At 53.7% G+C, this 23,230-nt stretch overlaps 2 protein-coding genes across 4 annotated transcripts in view; one reads left to right on the top strand and one right to left on the bottom strand.

The window, feature by feature from the left end:
• The window catches only part of PTK2B (protein tyrosine kinase 2 beta), a 119,830-nt gene extending 114,392 nt beyond the window's left edge, over positions 1-5,438 (top strand). For all 3 annotated transcript variants that reach the window (XM_070415553.1, XM_070415554.1, XM_070415552.1), the window contains 5 exons: positions 28-52; positions 1,435-1,481; positions 2,163-2,300; positions 2,574-2,654; positions 4,345-5,438. In XM_070415553.1, coding sequence (XP_070271654.1) covers positions 28-52; positions 1,435-1,481; positions 2,163-2,300; positions 2,574-2,654; positions 4,345-4,560 — 507 coding nt within the window. In that variant the 3' untranslated portion in view covers positions 4,561-5,438. The remainder of the gene's footprint in view (positions 1-27; positions 53-1,434; positions 1,482-2,162; positions 2,301-2,573; positions 2,655-4,344) is intronic.
• Positions 5,439-7,099: 1,661 nt separating this feature from the next.
• CHRNA2 (cholinergic receptor nicotinic alpha 2 subunit) lies at positions 7,100-21,689 on the bottom strand. Its single transcript, XM_070415561.1, has 8 exons — positions 21,505-21,689; positions 17,583-17,707; positions 15,760-15,990; positions 14,829-14,980; positions 14,104-14,148; positions 12,824-12,933; positions 8,653-9,694; positions 7,100-7,535 (listed from the first exon to the last, which is right to left on the bottom strand). Exons 2-8 carry the CDS (start codon positions 17,590-17,592, stop codon positions 7,410-7,412), a joined length of 1,716 nt encoding a protein of 571 aa, XP_070271662.1. The 5' UTR covers positions 17,593-17,707; positions 21,505-21,689; the 3' UTR covers positions 7,100-7,409.
• Between the last annotated feature and the right edge of the window lie 1,541 nt (positions 21,690-23,230).

Below are 23,230 nucleotides of genomic sequence, written 5' to 3'. Positions count from 1 at the left end.
TGACGTGTTCGCTCTCCTTCCTTCCAGACCCCAGAGAAGGAGGCCGGCTACAGTGAGTATTGGTGCCCTTCCTCTTGGTGGGAGTTCCCACTTGACATCTCGTGTTGAGCCGCCGTCCTTGCTCGTTGCCCCTGTAGAGAGCAGCAGAGTGTACTTGCAGTTTTAAGAAATGTCTGCCTTGCTTTTACTCAGAGTGTCAGAGAGCTTGGGTCTTAGAGTTGATATCTACCCTCCCATTCCGTCTGTCACCCATGTCCCCCTGCCCAGTGGGTCTCTCTCTGACCCTGGGTCCTTCGTCCTCTTTCCAGTTCATCTCCTCACAGTTATTTGGAGGAGGTGATGGTTCTCTCTTCCTGCCCCGCAGTCAGTCATTCTGTAGGAGGCTCCTCGTTAGGAAAAGGAGGCAGTTCCGCTGGCTCTCTCCGATGATGCTCACCTTCCCTGGGCCTGCGGGATGAAAGGGAGGACGAGGGTGGCCGAGCCCTCGGGTCTCCCCAAAGGCCTCTGCTGAAGTGGGGGCAGGGGGAGGAGCCAGCAGCAGGACAGGCTCATCTTCATCATCCTAGACAGGTGGGGCTGGTGGTGAGGACGACAGTGACAGTTACGACGATGACAACAGTCACAGAGAACTACATACCATCCAAACACAGGCCAGAGTCGCTGACAGATGTCAACTTGTTTCATCTCACAGCAGCGCTGAGATAAGACAAGTTATTATTACGCCCGTTGTACAAAGGCCACGAAACCAAGGCACAGGCAGGTTAAGGAACTTACCAAAGTCGCACACCTAGTGATTAGCACAGCGCAGACATGAGCCCGGGCAGTCTGGCTCCAAAAACCCTTCTGAGCAACCCCCTTATTTGACAGATGAAAATTAAGGCCCAGAGGGTGTAAGTGAGCTGCCCCGGGTCACACAGCCAGGTCTCGTGACTTCCGCTCGGCGGCTGGCTCTCCCAGCAGCTCCGCCGGGCTCAGTGTGTCTTTGCTTCTCACCACGGGGCATAAAGAGTGTGGCTCTTCTGCTGTTTCACTGCCCTGACTCCACAAATGCTCAAAGCGGAGCACCGGGAATTCGCACACACCAACCCCGTTAGCTGCTGCGGCACCAGGCGGGGGACTCCGCAGCCACCTGCTGCCTTCACAGAGCGAAGCTTGTTCCTCGTGGTTGTCGAGGCCAGAGTGTGTGCTGTTCTCAGGGCCGCCGCACAGGCTCGCAGGGGCTGGCGCATCCTCAGTCACGCCATCTCTGCTGCGACTTGGCTTTTTCTCTCTGTAAGTGGACAACTGTACTTGTCCCGGACTCCAGGAGGGCCATCCTCTGGAACTAGAGTTTCATTTCTCCAGATCCCCTGGTGGTAGAGGAGAGGGGAATGGCCCCCTCCTCAGGTACAAAGGGAAGGGCCAGGGTGCTGAGAACTCTCCCTCCTTTTGCAGCGGAGTTCACGGGCCCCCCACAGAAGCCACCGAGGCTGGGTGCACAGGTATGTGTTGGCTCTGTCAATGCTGGTAATGATTTTGAATCAGGGCTCCCCAAGACTTAAGACTGCAAAGATTTCAGAGGCCCCCGGAAATACTCTAGTCCAGTGTCCTCCTGATCTAGCTGAGGCCCAGGGAAGGGAAGCGCCTTGCCTAAGGCCACACAGCTAATCCATGGAAAAGCAAGGGGAAAACCACTCTCCTTTCTCCCGTGTCTCCTCCCCAACCCGAAGGACAGCTCATGGGTCCTGCCCTGGGAGCAGGAGGTGGGGACCCCTTCCTCCCTGGTCCACGCCCCCTTGGCGTTCAGCACCCCCATGTTCTTGCAGCAGCCTGGGCTGGGCGCTGCCTTCCTCACTCGGGAGCAGTGGTTCTCAGCCGTGTCTGTCCATTAGAATCACCGAGGGGCTTTTGAACCCACCTACCTGCCCGCCCCACCGGCCTCCATGCCGGTGATGCTCAGTTGGCCTGGTGTGGAGCTGGCCACCAGGATTCTGTAAGGCTCCCGGCCGAGTCTAATGTGAGAACCACTGTCTGGAAGCAGAAGGGAGGGGTGCACTCCCAGGACAGGGCACTGCTATTTGGGGGAAGAGTCTTCTCAAACCGGGCGGGTGGCTGAGCCGGCACCTCGAGTGCCTGCCCAGGAAAGAATGGTAGCATCCCCCTGACTCGAGACACCCCCACAGTCTATCCAGCCCACAGCCAACCTGGATCGGACCGACGACATGGTGTACGACAATGTCATGGATCTGGTGCAGGCTGTGCTGGACCTCAAGAATAAGCTCTGCCAGCTGCCCCCCGAGGCCTACGTGATGGTGGTGAAGGTGAGCGCCAGGGGCAGAACCGGGACCGGGACCAGGGACCAGGGCCGTGGAGGCTGCTCATCCCAGCCCTGGGGGAGGGGCAAGGGCGGAGCTCCCTGGTCTGCCCCGCAGGTGTCTTTACCCGGGAAGAGCCCCATTAGCTCAAGGTGGTCAGAGCCCACTTAGTCCCAGGAAGCCTGAGAAGGCAGCTGCCGATCAGGAGTGCTCTCCCAAGGGAAGCATGGCGTTCTCAACACGAGGAAGGTGACAGCCGCCCTGCCCTTTCTCTCCCAGAACGTGGGCTTGACCCTGCGGAAGCTGATCGGGAGCGTGGACAGTATCCTGCCTTCCTTGCCGGCATCGTCACGGACGGAGGTGAGTGTCCTTGTCTCGGACAGTGCCTCCGGCTCCCCGTTGTCTCCCCCTTCCCCAGCTGTGGTTCACACCGGGGGGCACACAGGCCACCTGGGCAGCCTCACTTCTGCCTGCCTCCCCTGCAGCCGGGGCCCTGCACAGCGTGTCTGAGCCTGTTCCACGGGGGCGCTGAGTGGGCACCCGGGGCCCTGGACGGCTTCCTGGGGCCGGTTTCCCAGTTTAGGTCTCAGGTAGCTGCAGTGACATCTTAAAGTGTGAGGACACGAAGGAGGACACACCTTCCCTTTTGCCCCTCCTGCGGTCCTTGATCTAGTCCCCTGCCTACTAGAGTGAAGGTGAGCGTGTTATGGAAATAGCAGTGAAGGGTGCTTTTGTTGGACATTGAATCTAATTTTCTCTATTTAAGTGAGAAACAATCACCGAAAACTGACATAGGAGGTTTGGTGCTCTTCGTGGAGATGGGGCCTGTGTGGGCAGAATAATGGCTCCTCAAATCGCTCCCTGTCCTGGTCCCCAGAACCCGGGACCCGGTTACCTTCCATGGCAAAGGGGACTTCGCAGATGGGATAAGTTAAGGACCTTGAGGTGGGGAGATTGCACTGATTACAACGTAGTCACAGGGTCCATTTATGAGGGAGCTGGGCACAGAGTTCTTGTGAGAGTCAGGGAAGGAGGGGGGATGACAGAACCGAGGTGGAAGTGATTTCAGATTTGGCTGGAAGGAGGCACAGGCCAAGCGGGACAGGCAGGGGCAGAGTCTCCCCGGAGCCTGCAGGAGCGCGGCCCGCGGCCCAGCCATCACCTCAGCTTTGACCTGGTCCAGATTCCCGCCCTCCGGAACGGTGGAGGATAGTCTAGTCTGTGTGGCTTTAAGCCACCAGGGTTGCGGTACTCCATCATCGCAGCCATAGGAAGCACAGTCAGTGCTCTGACATTTGACTGCCTGGAAACCAGATGTAGACCCTGAGGAAGCCCACGGCCCCTGCCGGGCTGCGGTTTGATGTGGTCTCTCCCTGTGGTCAGTGACGTGGCACAGGTGACCACCGGAGCCCCCAGTCTGTGCTGCTCAAGACAGCACGGTGGGGGCGGGGGTTCCCAGCCTCCCTCTGGGTGGCTGCAGCAGCCCACAGAGGAGCAGGCCGGGCTGTGCGGTCTGACAGGAGAGCATCTTACCCTGGGCATGATGACCCAGTCACTCATCTCACCCGATAAACACTTGAGTGCCGAGCTTGTGCTCAGAACTGTGCTAAGCACCGGGCACATGCCCGTAAACAAACCCTACAGCTCCATCCACAGGCCCAGAGCTCTTGATTTGATGACAGGCAGCTCACAAATGGATGAATGCACTTGACCTCAACCATCGGCTCGAACGTTGGGCCAGCACGAGAGGATGCTGTGATAAGAGGAGGGCCTGTGGGGTTGGTTCAGACGGGGCTGGCATGGGGTGGGCTGGGGTCTAGGGTGTCTACAATGTCAGTCCTTGGTGACTGGGCTCCGGCCCGTACAGGGCCTTGCTCGGCCCTGGCCTGGGTCTGACTTGGTTGAGCAGCCTCCACCGTCCTGGTCCCAGTTCTGCCCCTGGCGCTCACCTTCACCACCATCACGTAGGCCTCGGGGGGAAGCTGGCAACACCCAGGTGCACACGTGCATGGCTTAGGCTCCCAGCCTCTCCTGTGCACTCCTCCCACAGATTGAAGGGACCCAGAAACTGCTCAACAAGGACCTGGCGGAGCTCATCAATAAGATGCGACTGGCCCAGCAAAACGCCGTGACCTCCCTGAGCGAGGAGTGCAAGCGGCAGATGCTCACAGCCTCCCACACCCTGGCCGTGGACGCCAAGAACCTGCTCGATGCCGTGGACCAGGCCAAGATTCTGGCCAACCTGGCTCACCCGCCCGCAGAGTGACGGAGGGTGGGCCGCCCGCCTGCGTCTTCGCCCCGCCTGTCGTGTACCTCCCTTGCCCCCGGCCCTGCCCTGCCTTCGGCCACGTGGGTCTTCTCAGGGGGAAGGCCGAGAGGAGTCCTTCCCTTGCCACTCTGCACGACCCCCTCTCCCCACCCGACACCCAGACTGTGCTGCTCAGGCTGCAGCTGGACAGAGGGGACTCAGGGCTGTAGAAGCCAGGGGGTGACTACGAGGGCTCAGAGGGAGCACGGCTGCCACTGGCCACTCCCTTCTCCTACCTGCCGGGCCTGCTGGGGGTCCCACTGATGCCCCTAGTGGCCATGATGGCTTTATGCATGGACATAGCAGGCCATGTGGGAAACCAAGCTATTCCTGCTTCCTCTTCTGCCCACGGAAGTCCCCCCCCCCCCCGCCCCCCGCTGCAGAGGGGCCCGAGAGGGGCTTTCTTTGGCCGAGTGGATGGTCGGTGAGATGAGGGATGGACCTGGCTTTCTTGTACAGTGTATATTGGAATTTATTTAATGTGAGTCTGGTCTGGACGGACAGCCATGCACCCCTGGAGGGGGGCCTGGGACACAGTCCAGCAACAAGCTAGTGGGAGGCTGGGCACAGGACGCTGTGTGGCCAACACGCCAAGTGTCGAGGAGAAGGGGAGTGGAGCCAAACAGGACTTGGACCACAAGCCACTCTCTTCCTCACGCCCACTTTTCTCTTTCTTTCCTTATTTTGCCTCCTCCTCCTTCCTTCCTCTTTTCTTATTCCCCCCTCTCTTTCCTCTTCCTCACCAGCTTCCTCCCTCCTCCTCCCTCGTGTTTGTGCAGAACACCCTTTCCGTTCTTTCTATTTGACTTGTGGATGAATTAAATTGTACTATTTGCTTTGTGGTTTGATTGCTTTGTTGGTTTGACCTGCTCTCAGTGGGGAAACACAGACCTCAAACCACAGCCCTCCCTCGAAGACACGGATTGTGCTCAGTTGGGCAGAGATCAAGGGCTGATGCCTGGGCTCAACCGAGGGGCGCCCGGTGACACCCAGGCAGGAGGGTCAGACATGAGCCCCAGCCCCTGTGCCCCTGCACCTGACCAAAGGGACATTTCCCAGGGGGGACCCAGGGCAGCCCCCACACAGGCACGTGAGGAATGGCACTCTCGCAGCGGGCATCCCCACAACCAGGGCTCTGGGGGAGGTTCTGGGGGTCCTGGGGATGCTGACACAGGGTCCCACAGCTCAATGAACAGGGGCTTTCATTTTATTTGATCGCTTTATTCACATGCAAGATGGATGAGAGATGGATTAATGTAAGGGAACATCAGGGCACCAGGAGATCCAGGCTGGGAGAGCCAGGAGGGAGGGGAGGCGGGGCTGTGTGCATTGAAGGGGGGGGGGGGGTGTCAGAAATCAAAATGGGCCACCGAGTGGGGGTCTTGGGTGAGAACTGAGGGGCAGAGGCTGGGCCTGAGGTGTCTTGGGTTCCCACGTGGTCTGTCAGGGGGAGGCAAGGGGAGACTTCGGAAGGAGAGGACCCCAAAGGCCGAAGGGAAAGTGGAGGCTCCCTCTGCTCGGCTCTCCACCTGGGGTCCCCACACCGACCCAAGAACCCAGTGCCCACATCTTTTTGCTGCTGGGGAAGTGGGTCTGGATGGGGCAGGGGTGGGGCCTGGTCACCGCAGCCAGGCCATGGACTGCTGGATTCCAAGTTCAAGAACAGACTGCACAGGGCAGCTCAGAGCCGGTCAGACACGCCGTGGGGCTTTGGGAAGGACGGGGAGGGCATGCTGGGCAGGGAAGGGATCCTGGTCCCACGTGTTTGCATTTACACAGCAGTCTCAGGTTCGAAGTAACCCACTCACTCCCCTCAGCCCCTTCTCAGTGCCGACCAACCACTGCTTGCCCTGTGGAGGGAGGGAGGGAGGGAGGGAGCAAGCTGTAGGCTTGATGTGGCTGGAATGGCTTGGGATGGCCTTGTGGTTTGTCCACTCGAGTGGCAGATGGTGCCCCTGTACAGAGGGCCTCTCAACCTCCTGGGGCAGCTGGTGCTGAGCCGGTTTTCAGGGGATGGGGTGGAGGGGAAGGCTAAAGGCGAGGGCATGTCTCAGGGCTCACCGGAGCTGGGTGGGCTGGCCCAGTACCGCATCCAACCATGCGCCCTCCTCCCTCTGCCAAGGGTTGCCCTGCATTTCCACTCCCCTGCCCTGCCTCCCCTCCTCCCTTCCGGAAAGCCTTCGCTGCTCTACTGTCAGGTCTGCAGTCTCAGACTCTGAACCCCTTTCTCTACCTGGTTCAGACACCCCAACCCACCTTCCCAACCGCCAGCCACTCTCCCCATACTGGAACCAACCGCAGCCCGGCTGCCCCGACACTTCAGGCTCATTCCAGAATCCAAAACGCTGCTCACAGCCCGTGTGCCCCCCGCGGCGCCTTCTCCCCCCCCCCCTTCCCAATGACGCCTCCTTTGAGGTCTGTGTTCTGTTCCTCTTCGCCTGGCCCCGCCCCCACCCCTGCCATCGGCTCCCCCTGCTCGGCCCTCCTGTCACTCAGTGTCTGTAGAGCTCCTTCGGGGACTCTCCTGCGCGTCACATGGTCAGCACCTCGGCATCACCTTCTGCAGAGCAGCTGCCTCCATTCCTGCCCCTCTGCATCCCACCAGGGCTCTGGGCCCAGGAGCTTCTCAGCACAGAGTGTATCTGCCGGGTGAGTGGGGCCAGGAAGTCTTCGATGGCGGGGCCAGCGTCCGGACTCCACGGAGAGGCACCGGCAGTCACGGGGTGTGGACTCCAAAGGTGGACTCTAGAGGCAGCAGCAAACACCGGCAGCAGGGCCACCTTTGGGCGGAAGCCAGGGATGTGAAGTCAGATCATTCCAGCCAGGAGCGGGGGGAGAAAGAGTCCCACGGTCCCCAGGATGCAGACGATGACGAACAGCCAGAGGAAGATCCTGTCAATGACCATGGCCACGTACTTCCAGTCTTCCTTCACCTGCAGGGGGGGCGCACTCAGTGACAGGCCCCGGCCTTGGAAAGGGGTGGGTCCCTCTCAGGCCCAGCCCCTGTCAAAAAAATGGCACCGGGGCCAGGGGCCCTCACTGAGTCCTTGAGAAGCTAAAATGGGGGGGAGTGTGGAGTAGGGTTGTCTCAAGACTCAAGCAATATTTCCCTAAGTGATTCCTGCCCTGTCCTGCCCTTGACATAGCCCAGAGCTCTCCCGAGGCTCCCAAGGCCCAGGTGAGAGAGGCTGGAGGGGACAAGCAGGTTCTGGGCCCACCCAGGGGCTGACAGTGGTTTAAACACACCACCCGGTACTTACAAAAGTGGGGAAGACTCGCTGCCCCACTTTGCTCCCCCGGCCCCCACTCACCCACCCACCCAGGAGGTGGAGAGGGGGAAGGGAGGGGAGGTGCCGCCCAGGGAAGGTTGGGGGAGTAGGGGGTGGAGGAGTGGGGGGCTTTGTGGAATTTGGGCTCACAGGGCAGGTGAGTGGGTCTGAACTCCTAGCTGCTCCCAGATTAGATCATGATGAATGTTTCTTATTGACTCCACAAGGCCACCCAATGATAGCCTCCCGGCCTTTCACCCTTCCCTGGGTTGTTAAGAATTCTGTGATCCTGGGCAGTGGCTGGCTCACCTGATAATGCCGGACATGGCAGAGGCCAGTGGGGGAGCCCACCTGGTGAACAGTGAAGCTTACAAAATGCCCAGGGCCCGCAAACGAGGAGGAGGAGGGAGACATCGGGACAAAGGAGGAAGGCAGCAGCCTGATGTATGGTCTCTCTGGATGGTACTCCCTCTGCCCCCCACCCCCCACCCCCACGGGGTAATGGTGAGAAATGCCGCAGTGGCGTGAGAAGCTCTGCACCTGCGATCCCTCCCTCCATCTCGCTGTCTCCCAGTCAGGCTTGGTCTGCCGCCTGCCAATTCATGTCTTAAGAGCTGCCAACTAGACATTCTCCATCACTATTTCTACTCCCGAGGCCATGACTGCAGGAGATGGGTCCTCCCATGAAGGAGACTGGTTTGCCCACCCAACACCCTGGGGTGAGGCGATGCCCTTCTAGGCTGATAGCGTCACCCAGGGGAGGGGCCCAGCCCCAACTCACCGAAGAGTCAGCGTCCTCAGACCGCAGGTGCTCAGCAATATAGTGCACGCCTTCCAGTGCCTTCTGCATGCGAAGTGACAGCAGGAGCCCGCCCTTCTGCAAGGGAGCCTTCGCCTTGGGACCGGAGAGCCTTTGGTGCAGACCACCATGGCTGTAGAGGACACCCGTGGAGGGGGGTGGCACCCATCTCTCCTCCTCCTCCTCCTCCTCCTCCTCCTCCTCCTCCTCCTCCTCCTCTTCCTCCTCCTCCTCCCTCTCCTGCACATCCAGGTTGGTCTCCAGCCAGTAATAGGGGGGGTCGAGCTTCAGATCTGGGGAGCCATGGAGCTCCAAGGGTGGCAGAGGCCGTTTCATCAGTAGCCACCGGGACACACGGCTGAGAAAGGCCCCCCGCACCCAGTGGGGCATATTGTGGGTGCGGGGGGAGCGGTGGTGGACATTGAGGACGAAGACCGTGATGACGATGGACAGGGTGACGAAGATCATGGTGAAGAGCAGGTATTCGCCGATGAGCGGGATGACCAGGGAGGTGGAGGGGATGATCTCGGTGATGAGCAGGAGGAAGACAGTGAGCGAGAGCAGCACGGAAATGCACAGGGTGATCTTTTCCCCGCAGTCGGAGGGCAGGTAGAAGACCAGCACGGTCAGGAAGGAGATGAGCAGGCAGGGGATGATGAGGTTGATGGTGTAGAAGAGGGGCAGGCGCCGGATGACGAAGTAGTAGGTGACGTCGGGGTAGATCTCGGCGCAGCAGTCGTACTTCTTGGTGTTGTAGGTGCCCGTGGCGTTGACGATGGCCCACTCGCCACTCTCCCAGTAGTCCTTCAGGTCCACCGTCTGCTCCATCGGCTGCAGGTCGATCTTGGCCTTGTCGTACGACCAGGAGCCGAACTTCATCTTGCAGTTCTGCTGGTCGAAGGGGAAGAAGGTGACGTCGATGCTGCAGGAGCTCTTGTAGATGGCCGGGGGCACCCAGTGCACGGTGCCCGTGGAGAAGAGGTGGGCCTTGGTCATGTGGTTCACCACAAACTCCCCATCTGCACTGAGGAGGAGAGAGGAGTTGGAGGGCCTGGCACACCCCACCTGCCAAACCAGGCTGCAGCAGGGGGACCTCGACCACAAAGCCAGACTTGACCAAGTTATTGGGTTTTAAGCCAGTGTGTGAGACTCCCCAAGCACACGGCCATTTATAGCTACTGCAGTTGTCTTTTCAAGCACCATTTTTTTACATTACAAAGCAGAAATATTGAAGAATATGAAATTCCAAGAATGTCAAAAACAGCCACTATTCACATTCTGATGTTAGATCCTATATAATAAAGAGCTAGTATGCTAATTAGACTGAACAGCAGAATGACTGTCCAGACGAAGCCGGGGCTGCGAGGGGCTGCGAGGGCCTACTCTTGCATGAATTTTGTGCATCGGGCCTCTAATATATATATATATATATATATATATATATATATATATATATATAATATTTGATTGTCCTATAGATCATATATATATATTATGTGTTTATGGGGTAGTGTAGCTTGATTTTTCTGTTTGTATTTATTTACTAGTTTAAAGTGATTATTTATGAGTGCATTTTCTCCCCCCCAGCAAATGGTAAGGCCCTCCACTGGGGGTCACGTCTTGTCCACCTGGGATCCTTAGTACCTTGCTGAGAAGAGGACCAACATCTTTGCTAGTAAAGGAAGGTAATGCCTTGATGCCATCCATTTACTGTGCATTTCTGAGCCAGCCTCATCCACTAGGGGGACACAGTGTGAGACTCAGCCTGCCCTGAAGGAAGCAGGAGGAAATAGGACACAGCCCCAAACACCCACCACCCAAGGGAGGCAGTCTGACAGCAGCGCTCTGAGGGCTGTCTGAGCTCTCCTCGAGAACTGTTGGGGGGGACTCGCTTCTGGCTGGAGCGAGCACTTCTGGCTGGAGCGAGCAGGGTCACCATGAAAATTGCCTCTTGAGCAAGGCCTTGACTGATGATAGGACTTGGTGGGGAGATGAGGTGGAGAAGGTCCCAGCAGAGCATCCTCCAGAACAAGGAACAGGAGAGGAAGCACAAAATTCATGGGGTGTGCCTGGATTAGAGGGGCAGGGCCTGCTGTGTCATGGAGCTAGGCATCTAAGGGCAACAGGGGTTCTGGGCACACTGGGTGTGGGTGCCTGAACCCCTGATTCCCTCTAGGAGATGACGCAGTGTTCTGCTCCCTAGTCCTCCATAATAAAAGCGTAGTATGCAAATTATTCCCTCCACCGGGAGTTCGACCAGGGGGCAGGTAGAAGGGAGGGAGTACCCTGCTAGCAGCCAGCAGCCACTAGGTACCCTACCAATACATGAATTTTGTGCACTGGGCCTTTAGTCTTTAATAATTCTCAAGGTCAATCCTAAAGGCAGGAGAACCAGAACATGCAGGAAGAGACTTCTTTCCCATGGAGTCATTCCAAGCTAGAGATTAGAAAACGGGAACCTTTTAAAGAAAACGCTGGCCCAGCTAGTGGCGTGGCTCAGTGGCTGAATGTTGCCTATGAACCAGGAGGTCGCAGTCCGATTCCCTGTCAGGGCACATACCGGGATTGCAGGCTTGAGCCAATAGTGTGGGGCATGCAGGAGACAGCTGATCAATTATTCTCTCTCATCATTGATATTTCTATCTCTCTTTCCCTTCCTGTCTGAAATCAATAAAAAATATATTTTTAAAGAAAACGCTGGAAACGTTGAAAGAGAATCCCAGATCGGGCAAAAGTTAAAAAAAAAATTTTTTTAAAGGCATTGTGTCATCACACATAATCACCACTAGATGGCCGCATGCGCCCTGTTTTGAGGAAGGAGAGGGCGATGTCTTTGATCTTCCTGTAAACCTGGAATGGGGTGATAGGGTGGAGGACAACCTTCTTCAAATATAAGAATTTGGTTTGCAGTTTTGTCCTGTCGTAAGAATCACCTGTTACATTCAAGTAACACTGGCCAAAGCCTGACTGGCCATCCTACAACTCCAGGGCATCTGGGATGCTAAGGACTTTGCTTCTGACTTGTGCCAGAAACAAAGGAAGCTGAAAGTAGGTGGATCTTGGCTTCAGGACACAGAGAAATGGGGTGAGGTGCCCGTGATTCTGGTGGCAGCAGCAGGCCCTGGGCACCTGCGGTGTTGACCTCCCAGTAACCCATGCTGACAGTTTACAGAAATGGCTCCACTGAGAGGGAACCCTTGTGGCTCCCCCTCTGACCCAGCCGGAGGCACCCAAACTCCGAAAGTCTATCTTTTCCCTTTGTCTTGTTGTTTTAAAAATGGCTTTTCCAAATTTGGGTCAAATGAATTGGGAGATGCTGGGCTGAATTGGTTTTTTGGCTGCACAGCTTCTAACATTGAAATGCTATTGTGTAGTGACATTTCCCAGAGGACCGGGAGGGTCAACGGCTGCAGTGTTATCCAGAATTATTTGACCACAGGACCATTTTTCATGTCTACTCATATCCCCAGGATTTCCTTAGAGCCCCACTTTAGACAACATTTCAGATGAACATAATGCCAAAGACCTTTTAATTTTAAACGCTAGACTTCTAAATGAAGAACTACCTGCGAGCAAACACCATTTCTCCTTCCCCTCCTCTGTTGCCTGGCTCTCTAGAGACCATCCTGCCTTTTATTGGCTTCTAGTCATTATGCTCAAAGACTGGTCCTTTTTGGTCTTGAATACAAGGCAACTATATAAGTGATACGATTTTTAAAAATACCCATGCCAAGTGAGCTTGCTGCCTTTGAGGGTGGTACCCCAGCCGCTGCTTACCTGTTCTAGCAACACTGCCATCCTGCAAAATCCCAGCCTTAGGCATTGTTTTCACAGCCCGCACCAGCCATGTTTTTCAAATAATAGTGTTGGAAAATCTGTATCCCACTCGCACAGCACCAAGCACTGATACATAACAGGTGCTCAATAAACTCGGGTGTATGGGGAAGAGAACAAAATGAAAGAAATAAAAGGCATCAAGAGAAAAGGTGGGAGTAGGAGGTAGTAATAGCAGAACAGGACTTCAGAGAAAGACATAGAGGTGAGACACAAGGGGGCGCGCTGCCCAAGTCCAACCCAGACACTCCTCCCGGGGGTGGGGTGAGGGGGGTGGGGGGCTCCCAGGGGCCCTCCCGAGACCCCAGCGGCTTCCTACTTGTTGTAGAGGACAATGTCCGGGATCCAGATCATCTCCGAAGGGACTCGGAGGGATGTGATGTTGCCGAACTCGGCCGGGTTCCAGCGCAGCTTGTGGTCGCTCCACTCCTGTGCGTGGGGAGGGGAGTCAGGGCGCCTGGTGCTGCCGGGGAGGGGGTCTCGGGGCAAACCCGGGGCAGCCCGGGGACACCCCAGCAGCCGGATTCAGGAGCTCTGACCAGAGCTCGTCACCCAGCCGCACGGAGCAGGCAGGGCTCGGGGCTGGGAGTCAGGAGTCTGGTCGGACATGGCCAATCTCTCGCTTTGCCCCAGCTCTCATGTCCAGAGTCCGGGGCACACAAGGCACCCTAGTCCCGCTTCTAGGCGTCTTCGTTCTGCTACGCCCTAGCGGGACGACTTAGTGGAGGGGGTGGGGAGGACCTCACTCATTTGCAGTAACATTTGTTAATGCATCACAATTTACAGTTTTTTGCACCCGGGCAGGGAATGCCAAAAGGTGGGAGTGTTTCTCCATTTCACAGATAAGGCAACTGAGGAGCAGAGAGGTAAAAACCTGCCAGAATATACAGCTAGGAGAGGGGAGTTCAAACTGTGCGCCAGAGCGCCCCCTAGGAGTCCCAGCAGGCCTTACACCAGCCGGTCCAAGTGAACCTGTTTTTCTCCCCCAAACCAGGTGAGTATTATTTACTCTCTGAAGTCTCCTCTATGGCCCCGTCACACATGCTAATTACAGGCGGCTGTGCGTGTTTATTGGTGTAATGCCCCTGGAAGGTCCAGGAAGCCAAGGACAACACCTGCATTGCTAACACCCGGCCCCTGGTAGATGCTCAATCAATGACTATCCCAGCAATGAAAACACTCCCAAGTGGTAGGGTCCTACTTCCCGGAGGGTTTCCCGTGTCCCTTCTGGACCTAAAAGGAACAACCACTCCCAACAGAGAATGACTGGCATGGACACGCAAGCCTGTCCTTCGCCTCACGGGGGCTTATCATAATCAAAACAATAACCACTACCATCTAGAAAGGCAACTTTGCTGGCAGCACCGGGGCTTGCCCCCTGCCTCCCGGTCCACGGGCCCTTTTGCTTTCGTGCATTTGCACTAGAACAGCGCCGTGTTGAAAAAGGCCCCCTGCATGATGCCGTTTTCCCTCCAGGAATAGTCCTGTAACGTGCACACAAATGCATGACCCTGGGGAGGGACCCGGGGAGGAGAGGAAGCTGGCCGGCAGAGGAAGAGCATGGCCCCTGCTCCTGCCTCCCCCCGGAGAGGCCCTCACCTGCTTAAGCCAGACGTTGGTGGTCATCATCTGGTTCTTCTCATCCTGGCCGGGAGGCAGCGGGAGAGAGGAGGAGAGAAGTTAGAGCGGCAGAACCAGCCCCAGAAGACAGGGGGGCCTGGGGCGGGCTGACTCCAGCCCCTCCCTCTCCAGAAGGCCGTCTTACATGATACAGCAAGCCCCGCAGGGCCAACACCCCTCCTGACACTGTACCCCTTACGCAGACTCTTCAGGACCACACAGGCCACTTGGGTCCTCTGGGCTTGTGTCCAGCGGAATGAGCCAAGCATCTAGAAACCCACTGCTAGCCCTAACCAGTTTGGCTCAGTGGATAGAGCGTCGGCCTGTGGACTGAAGGGTCCCAGGTTCAATTCCGGTTAAGGGCATGTACCTTGGTTGCGGGCACATCCCCAGTAGGAGGTGTGCAGGAGGCAGCTGATCAATGCTTCTCTCTCATCGATGTTTCTAACTCTCTATCCCTTTCCCTTCTTCTCTGTAAAAAATCAATAAAATATATTTAAAAAAATAAAAATAAAAACCCACTGCTGACTCAGTGTCCTCCCAGGAGGGGCCCCAGGGCTGGGAGGAAGGGGAGCTCTGATGAGGTGGGCTGGGGGTGCAGAGGGACAGGCGCTGGAGCTGAGGAGGGAGGGACGACCCCAGCAAAGGGGCCTGTGCTCTGGGGGCTGATCCCTAGGGCTCACAGGGCGGTGGGACAGGCATACCACATCGATGAGCTGGGCTATGGACAGCCCGAAACGCACGATGACCACGTCCGAGGTGTGGGGCACTGGCCGTGCCCAGCGGTTGTAAGCCCTGAAGAGGTGTTTGAACAGGCGATCCTCGGCTTGGGTGTGGGGGGCTCGCGGCGCCGACGCTGTGGGACAGGAAGGAAGAGTGGGGTCTCCAGGAGTCCAAGGTGGTGGGTGCCCAACTCCCTCTCCCACCAAATCAGAGCCACTCAGCCTCACTGAGCCTCAGTTTCCTCATCTGTAAAGTGGGGAGGCTCTCCAGAACCTATCTCACAACACTATTGAGGATTGAATAGGGTCATGTGCGTTTGAACTTAACAACCAGCACATGGTTGGAACTCAAGAAGTGTCAGTTGCTCTTTGACTGTTCTCCACGAAGGCATGGGAATGAGTGTTGAGGAGGGGTGTCAAAGCGGAGGAGTGAGGAAGAAGTCAGACCCAGAGAAGAGATTCAGCCCAGAACTGAGGAGCTGGGGAAAAGTGTCCCAAACTTGTCTGATGGGACTCTCCGTGTCTGTTCTGCGAACAGCTTCACCTCTTAGGGTTCTGCTGCCTGAGCAAGTGGAGGCTAAAACCCAGAGAAGCGCATCAATAGCAGCAGTCGCCATGCATTGAGCGTGACTGTGTTCCAGGTGCTAGTCACAATCTCTCATTTCACAGGATCCTTACAGTCGACCTGGGAGGTTCACAGCGCGATTGGCACTTACAGATGAGGGACACTGGAGCCGGGGAGGTCCCGGGTGCCGCAGCTGCCAGTGTCTGACCTGTGCTCGCCCTGCCCCTCACTGTGGACCGAGCTACTTGAAGTCCCCTGCAGACTTGCCATGAGCCCACTCAGGAGTTTCCTCCACAGCCTGTGAGCTTGCAGGTGTGACATGATGTTTCAGTGATGACACTTACTCACCTGCTGGGGTCAGAAGGAGCCACCACAGGCCAAGCTTGGCCAGGGGTGGGAGTGCAGGATGGGAGGGGCCCATGGCTTCAGAGGAGAGGTCTGGCTGCCCCTGGACCTCAGGAGGAGGGCAGGCCAGGTCTCTGCTGTGGCTTGAACCTCGACTGCTTCCCCAGCAGGGCCTCAAGTTGCTGACTTGGTGGAGCGCCCGCTGGATTCCACGCGGCTCTCTCACCACCAAACCTGAGCAAGCACAAGAGAGGGTCTTAGGGACACGCATCCTTGATACAGATGTGCCTTTGCTCCTCACACTCCACACAGATGTGAAAGGTAAGGACCAGGCCTCACAGGAGGGGAGGGCTCTCAGGCAGTGGTCGGCAAACTTCGGCTTGGCAAACTGCGGCTCATGAGCCACATGCAGCTCTTTGGCCCCTTGAGTGTGGCTCTTCCACAAAATATCAACTTCTGCACATGGGCCATGAAGTTTCAATCGCACTGTACGTGCACGCCCGCACATGGTATTTTGTGGAAGAGCCACACTCAAGGGGCCAAAGAGCCGCATGTGGCTCGCGAGCCGCAGTTTGCCGACCACGGCTCTCAGGCTCTCCTTGGTTTGAGGACCAGCATCTTTCCCTTTCTCAGGGTCAACCAGCTATTCTGCCCTAAGTTAAGCCTGGACTCACTGGACAGAGGAGGCCACAAGATGACCCCAAAGTCCCCATTTTTCTGGTCCCAGTGTTGCATGTGTAAAATGAGGATAAACAGCCCAGGCAGTGTACCTCATGGTTGAGTGTCGACCTTGAACCAGGAGGTCAAGGTTCCGTTCCCAGTCAGAGCACATGCCCAGGGTTGCAGGCTCGATCCCCAATGGGGGCTGTGCAGGAGGCAGCCAATCAATGATTCTCTCTTATCACTGATGTTTCTATCTCTCTCTCCCTCTCCCTTCTTTTCTGAAATCAATAAAAATATATTTAGAAAATAAAATAAAATGAAGATAAACATACTGAAAAGGGAGGCCAAAAGAAGAATTTTGGTGCTATTTATGCTAGTCAAATGGTGGAAGTACCCAAATGCCAATCAGCTGAGGGCTGGATCAACAAAACATGGTACATCCACAAGATGGAATACTATGCAGTCATAAAAAGGATGAGTTGCTGACACATGCTACAGCATGAATGAACCTTGAAAACATTATGCAAAGTGAAAGACACCATATATTATATGATACTATAAAAGCTATATATTATATGATACATGTATATGAAATATCCAGAATACTAAATCTATGGGGACAGAAAGCAGATTAGTGATTGCCAGGTTTGGGGGAAAGGGAGAAAAGGGAGTGATTGCAAATGGTGCAGGTTTCTTTTGGGGAAATGAAAATGTTCTGCAATTACATAGAGATGATGATTGCACAACTCGGTGAATATACTAAAATTCACCAAATTGTACATTTTAAACATGAATTTTATGGTACGTGAGTTATGTCTCAAAGAAGCTGTTATTTAAAAAAAATGCTTAAACATCTTCTGGAATGATAAGAAATAGCCAACTCTGTTTGCACTGTGGAGACGATACTATAAACCAGGTTGCAGGCAGCTGGTTCAAAAAGTGCTTCTGGTTATAAGGAGGACACTGATGTCAAAGATGTGAGCGAATGTGGAGAGTTGGGGGAGAGCCGTGTTTATAAGTGAATGTATTATTTTATATAGTGTGTGAATGAAAACATGTGTCACTGGAAAATATATGAATATTACCCTAAAAAGTTTACATATTCAAGTTAGTGTTTTAAAAAAAACAAAACTTTCCTCATTGGGAGGCTGGGGTTGTCTTACATTCAGGCATATCTTGTTCATATCGATGTGTTAGGCTCTGGCCAGGTCCTCAGTATATCATCTGACTCTCAATACAAATAGTGGGCACCAGGGTTTCCTTTTAGGATGATGAGAATGTTCTGGAACTAGATAGGGGTGACAACTTGTACAACATTGTGAATGTACCAAATGTCACTAATGGTAAATTTTATATTATCTATATTTTACTGCAATTTAAAAAGAAAAAAAAAAAAGGATACGGCTGGAGGTCCTTTAATAGTGTCACCACCGAGTTCAGGTGGGGATCAGAATTCTTATTAATGGAGTCATAAAACCCGTTCCATCTGGCTCATTCTCATGCCCCCAGGCCATTTAGTCCCAACTCTTGGAGTAGGGGTCCCATCACTGGTGCTTCATTTCTCCTCAACCTGTCACCCCACCCTCCTGCCCTCCCTGCAGGAGAGGAGTTTGTAAGTCTTGGCCCCACCACCTGCTGAGCAGCCTTGTGCAGGGCGCTCGACCCGCTGGCATTTTGTCTGATCTAGAAGAGAAGGATGGCACACTCTCTGCCCTGACCACCTCTCCAGATGGGGGCAGCGAGCAGGTGGGATCGTGCCCACAAAGCTCCTGGCAGCTGCAGAGGGTTGGGTCAGGGACCCAGTGCTCCATGGTTATCAGGGCACAAAAAACCCCATGGCACCGTCTGTTGACCATGTGTGCCAGCTGGATAAAGACTGGAGAGTCTGAAGGAGGCCAAGACTTAGGGCTTAGTTTAGAGAACAAGACGATGGAACACTTGTTCCGATAATCCAATGACTCATTCTTTTCTTCAATCATTCATCTTTCCACTCCTGCTACTGTTACGGGACCAACAATGTTCCAGGCATTGGGGACAGAGAACTGAGCGTGGGTGGTCCTGATGAGAACACTGCAGAGAAGAGTAGAAAGCAGGAAAATTCTAGAACCTCATCTGCTCACCCACACCTGCTTTGAGGCATGACTTTGTTCAGTTAGTCCCACTGGTTTCACAGCCATGCTGAGAGGCCCACGTTCCCAGAGGCCTTCCTTCCTGGCTTTTTACATCTCCTCCTATTGGGAAGTTCTTCCCTGAGTCTGATTCTGATTCTGTGTAAGCATCTGAGAGATGCTTGAGTTGAGTGAGTTGAGTTGAATTTAAAGATTCTGGTGTCAGCCCAGCCAGCATGGTTCAGTGGTTGAGCATCGACCTATCAACCAGGAGGTCACAGTTCAATTCCCAGTCAGGGCACTTGCCCCGGTTGCAGCTCAATCCCCAGTGTGGGGTGTGCAGGAGGCAGCCGATCAATGATTCTCTCTCATCATTGATGTTTCTATCTCTCTCTCCCTCTCTCTTCTTCTCTGAAATCAATAATAATAATAAAAAAGATTTTTAAAAAATATATATTTTATTGATTTTTTTTACAGAGAGGAAGGGAGAGGGATAGAGAGTTAGAAACATCGATGAGAGAGAAACATCGATCAGCCGCCTCCTGCACACTCCCCACTGGGGATGTGCCTGCAACCAAGGTACATGCCCTTGACTGGAATCGAACCTGGGACCTTTGAGTCCACAGGCCGACGCTCTATCCATGGAGCCAAACCGGTTAGGGCAATAAAAAAGATTTTTAAAAAGTTTCTAGTGTCGCCACCAAAGACTAAATCTCATCAACACCCAGGGAAAACTTCAGAGCAAGGGAAGTTTTCTCCTCCGCTCTCCTCACTCAGTTCGAACCTGACAACCACAGAGCTCCCTTTCCGGTTCCCTCTCTCTCCACCATCCTCTGTCCCAGAGGATGTATCCCATCCCCTCTGAACTTACCTGGGGACATCAGTGACTACCTGACCACCTGACCTCTACTAGCACCACCATCTAGAAGTTTTATTTGCTGTTAAAATAAAGAGGAGTTTTAAAATTCAGTCGTTCAGCGCTACAGTCACACATGCTCGAAGAGTCCCTGCTTTGCTTTCGGTTAGTTGTAAGAAAACAGGGCTGGGCGAGCACAAGGAGAGAAGATTCTAGGGTCCCCTTGGCTGGCAACTCCTAGAAGATCTTCCTAAGAACTCTTTGCATTTGTGCAACTTCAAGGTGTGCAAGGCACTTTTGTGCCCTTTCTTAGGCATCACATCACCCCGAGAGGGCATGGGGAAGATATATTATTATTCCTTTTATATAAATTTTAAAAATACTGATGTTCAGAAGTATTGACTGATTTGCGTCTAAAGTATAATGCAGTAAAGCACTACGCAGTGACACCAACCAGGAGGGCAATCGTGTGAGCACCTGGGCCAGTACTTGCATGTTTTCTACAGGTCAGGCACTAGGACTGTCATTGCTAAACCACTATCAGAACAGAAGTCTGCAGTGGGCAGGTGGTGAGAAGGGAAAGGTACCCCACTCCAAAGCCAGACTCACCTAAATCCAAGGTTGTAGGAGGTCCTTCTATGTGCAACTTCACTCACTCCTCCTTCCAATCAAATGCACTAAATAAAACAACTGTTTCCTCCCCACCTCATTAGTGAGAGTAGGAAGGAAAAACAGAAATCCAGGCATGCTAAAATTGCATCATATCAAGATCCAAAGAGAGGTATCCAGGACCCACTGGAAGAATGTGCAAATGAGATTCAATAGACTCTAGAAGACCTATCCCTGCAAGATGACTCAAATTTGCATCCCTTGTAATTAGCACACTATGATAATTTCATTAATTTGTCACTGGAAACCAAAGGAGAAATTGTTCCAGGTAATTGACTGTAATTAGAGTGACCTTCTACCTCCTATTAGAAAGATATTAAAAGAGAAGGAGCCCTAAACCCTTTGATCCTGGAAGTGGCGGGATTGGCAGGCTTACGGGAGAGGTGGCTGTGGGGTGATGTCCCTGTTTGTAAAGTGGGTCTGGGTGAATGGAGTGCGCAGAGAAATCAACACAAAAACATTGCATAAAGGGCTCAGGCACTAACATCCCCACTGAGCTTGTATTGCTGCTGATGTAAGAGGGTGTAGAGACCACCCTCACAACCACCCCAACTCATCGCAGCCTCTCTCACCCACCTCTTGAATCCTGGACCCACTGAAGTCAAGGTGTCTTGGGCTTGCTTCTTTGTCTATCTTCCTACTGCAGCTGGTTTACAACCTCTCACCCACCAGGCCACGTTCTATTCTTTTCACAAGCACCAACTTCCCCAGAAAGCCTGCTCAGATCCCATCAGCCCCTCCCTGCCATTAGCACCCCACCCACTCTAGCACGGGAGTCTCAATTCCCCGCAACCAGCAATACTTTGAAGAAAGCCCCTTAATTAAAGAAAATGATAATGTTTTTTCCCCAAGTAATTTCACCAAAGGTGCTTGGGGGTGGGGGTGAGGGTGGGGGTGAGGGGGGGCATATTGGTAGTTTGTATGATTGCTCTGCTCAAGAAACTGAGCAATCGCAGAAGCTTAACATCTCAAGGTTGAGTGAATCTTAGAGGTCATCTGGATCACCACACCAGCTGACCTAGAAATGCGCTCCTAATTCTAGCCTCAGAAAAATTCCAGCAATGAAGAACTTGTTACCTTCCAAGTCAGTGAATACTCATTATTAAAGGACACAGAGTAGTTACTGAATGAATCAATACACGACAAAAGAAGGAATAGGAGTAATAATGACATCGAAGCAGATTGAATATAGTATATAGTAAAGCGATAACTCCTGAAGCTAGCTCCCCTTCCCAGTGGGAGGGGCTGACTGTCACTACGCTCTGAACAGCCCCGGTGGGGACAACCAGAAGACTACAATTTTTCTAGGAGCAGGTCACTTCCAGCATTCTGACATGCCCCCTCCTAAGTACCCAGAAGCTGTTAATCTGGTAATATCCCTTTGACCTCACCCCCACAAGGTCCCCACACCCACAACGTTCCCAACACAAGCCATGGGGGCACCTTTCTTACCTGTGGCCACAGAAGAAGACCGGCCATTCAAAGAATGCAGAGAACCGGCCTGGCTTGGAGATCCTGGTCAGCTGACAAAAGTCCCCCAAAGCAGAGAGGCAGGTGCAGAGCAGAGCTGGGTGCCTTCATTTCGTGGTCACTCAGAGGCTGACGAGGAAGACCTGACTCTGAGAGTGCGGCTGGCCTCCCGGGGAGGGCAGGACAAGTTCTGCAGACAGGTCGGTCTGCCCGGGGCTCCCAGCCCTGGCAGCCAGGGAAGCCTCAGGCAGGTGCTACTGAGAGGGCGTGGAGAGCTCCACACAAAGGCTTCTGCAGGTAAAAGGCAAACCCGTCCGCAGGAGGGATGCTGGCTTGGCAAGCACACACACTCATGCTCTCATCCCCTTTCTCTCTCTCTCTCTCTCTCTCTCTCTCTCTCTCTCTCACACACACACACACACACACCCTCTCTGGAGGGGAGGAGGCGGAGCCTGTGACTATTCAGTCTGTGTCCAGTGGGGACAGACAACAGATTTGCTTTCCCTTGTCCAGTTACTAGGATGCTTTGCTCTTTGCTCCGAAGGACCCCATGCTCCTGGATCACTGCCTGGGCCCTGACCCACCCTCGGGTGGGGAATCTCCTGAGTCCTGGGTCTGTGGGTCCACAGAGCAGTATAGTTTTGAGTAAAAGAGGATAGAGTTGCTGGACAGCCAGCCTACAGTTCTCTCCTTGCCCTTCTCCCCTGGAGCCCCGTCTCCCCCAGCTGGCCTCCTGTGGGAACACCAGGTCTCTCCTGCTACTACCCAGTTGGCCTGCCACCTCTCAGCCTCCTGGCTGGTGACCTTGCCTTCCATTTCTCAGAGAAGCAAGGTCATCCTCCTCCGAACCGCCAACAGACCTCTGGCAACCTTCCTTCTAGCATCAAACCAGGGGTCTGCTCCTCCTCCCGTGCAGGCAAAGCTAGCACCTGCGGTCTTGATAGTGCCCCATCTATTAACTGTCCCCAGGTGTCCTCAGGTCTTCACCTCCCCCTCCTGCTTCTTCCGCCCCCTCAGCCCATGAGTAAGTTCATCTTCCATCCTGAAAACACTCTTTGACTTCTGCCTCCCCCTAAGCTACTTGCTATTTCATCCCTTAATTTGTTAAAGCAAAGGGCAGCCTCGGACATGACAGCCAGGGATTGGTTTCCGGCTCTGCTCCTTCAAAGCTCTGTGATTTGGGGCAGGTCTCTTAAGCTTTCGGTGCCCCATTTCCCTCATATGTAACAGGAGGATGTTTGTTATGAGGAGTCAATGGGTTAGTATGAATAAAAGGCTTAGAATAGTGGAATAGCACCCTCTCTGCATACATTTACACATGTGTATGTGATTGCTAATATTATCTTTTGAGAAAATTTAAGTACTTAAAATAAAAATAATGATAAAAATACCCATATTCCCATGACCCATAATTAGCAAATGTTAGTATTTCATCATGTTTACTTTCATCTTGATATATATATCAACATATCTATCTATATCTATATCTATATCTATATCTATATCTATATAGATAGAGAGATATAGATAGATAGATAGATAGATAGATATACATATAGTGTGTGTGTGTGTATATATATATTTAAAATTATATAAGTATTTAATACATACATTCTCCAGAGAGAAAGGCAGGAAGACAGGAGGAAGGAAGGAAGGAAATAAGGAAAAGAGACAGAAATGAGGAAAGAAGGAAAATAATCATAGATTG

This window comes from Myotis yumanensis, unplaced genomic scaffold (genome assembly GCF_028538775.1).
Source record: "Myotis yumanensis isolate MYYU_CA2020_CCGP unplaced genomic scaffold, mMyoYum1.0.hap1 SCAF_5, whole genome shotgun sequence".
In the NCBI taxonomy this organism is placed as follows: Eukaryota; Metazoa; Chordata; class Mammalia; order Chiroptera; family Vespertilionidae; genus Myotis; species Myotis yumanensis.
The sequence above is the reverse complement of the archived record's forward strand: the minus strand, read 5'-3'. Positions and strand labels throughout refer to the sequence as shown.

What these genes read in the sequence shown, in the direction of transcription:
- CHRNA2 (XM_070415561.1), bottom strand. An exon ending in GCTCCTTCTGACCCCAGCAG is followed by an intron (nt 14,981 to 15,759) that starts GTGAGTAAGTGT and finishes CCTGTCCCACAG; the next exon opens with CGTCGGCGCCGCGAGCCCCC. An exon ending in GACATTGTCCTCTACAACAA is followed by an intron (nt 9,695 to 12,823) that starts GTAGGAAGCCGC and finishes TCTCCTCCTCAG; the next exon opens with TGCAGATGGGGAGTTTGTGG.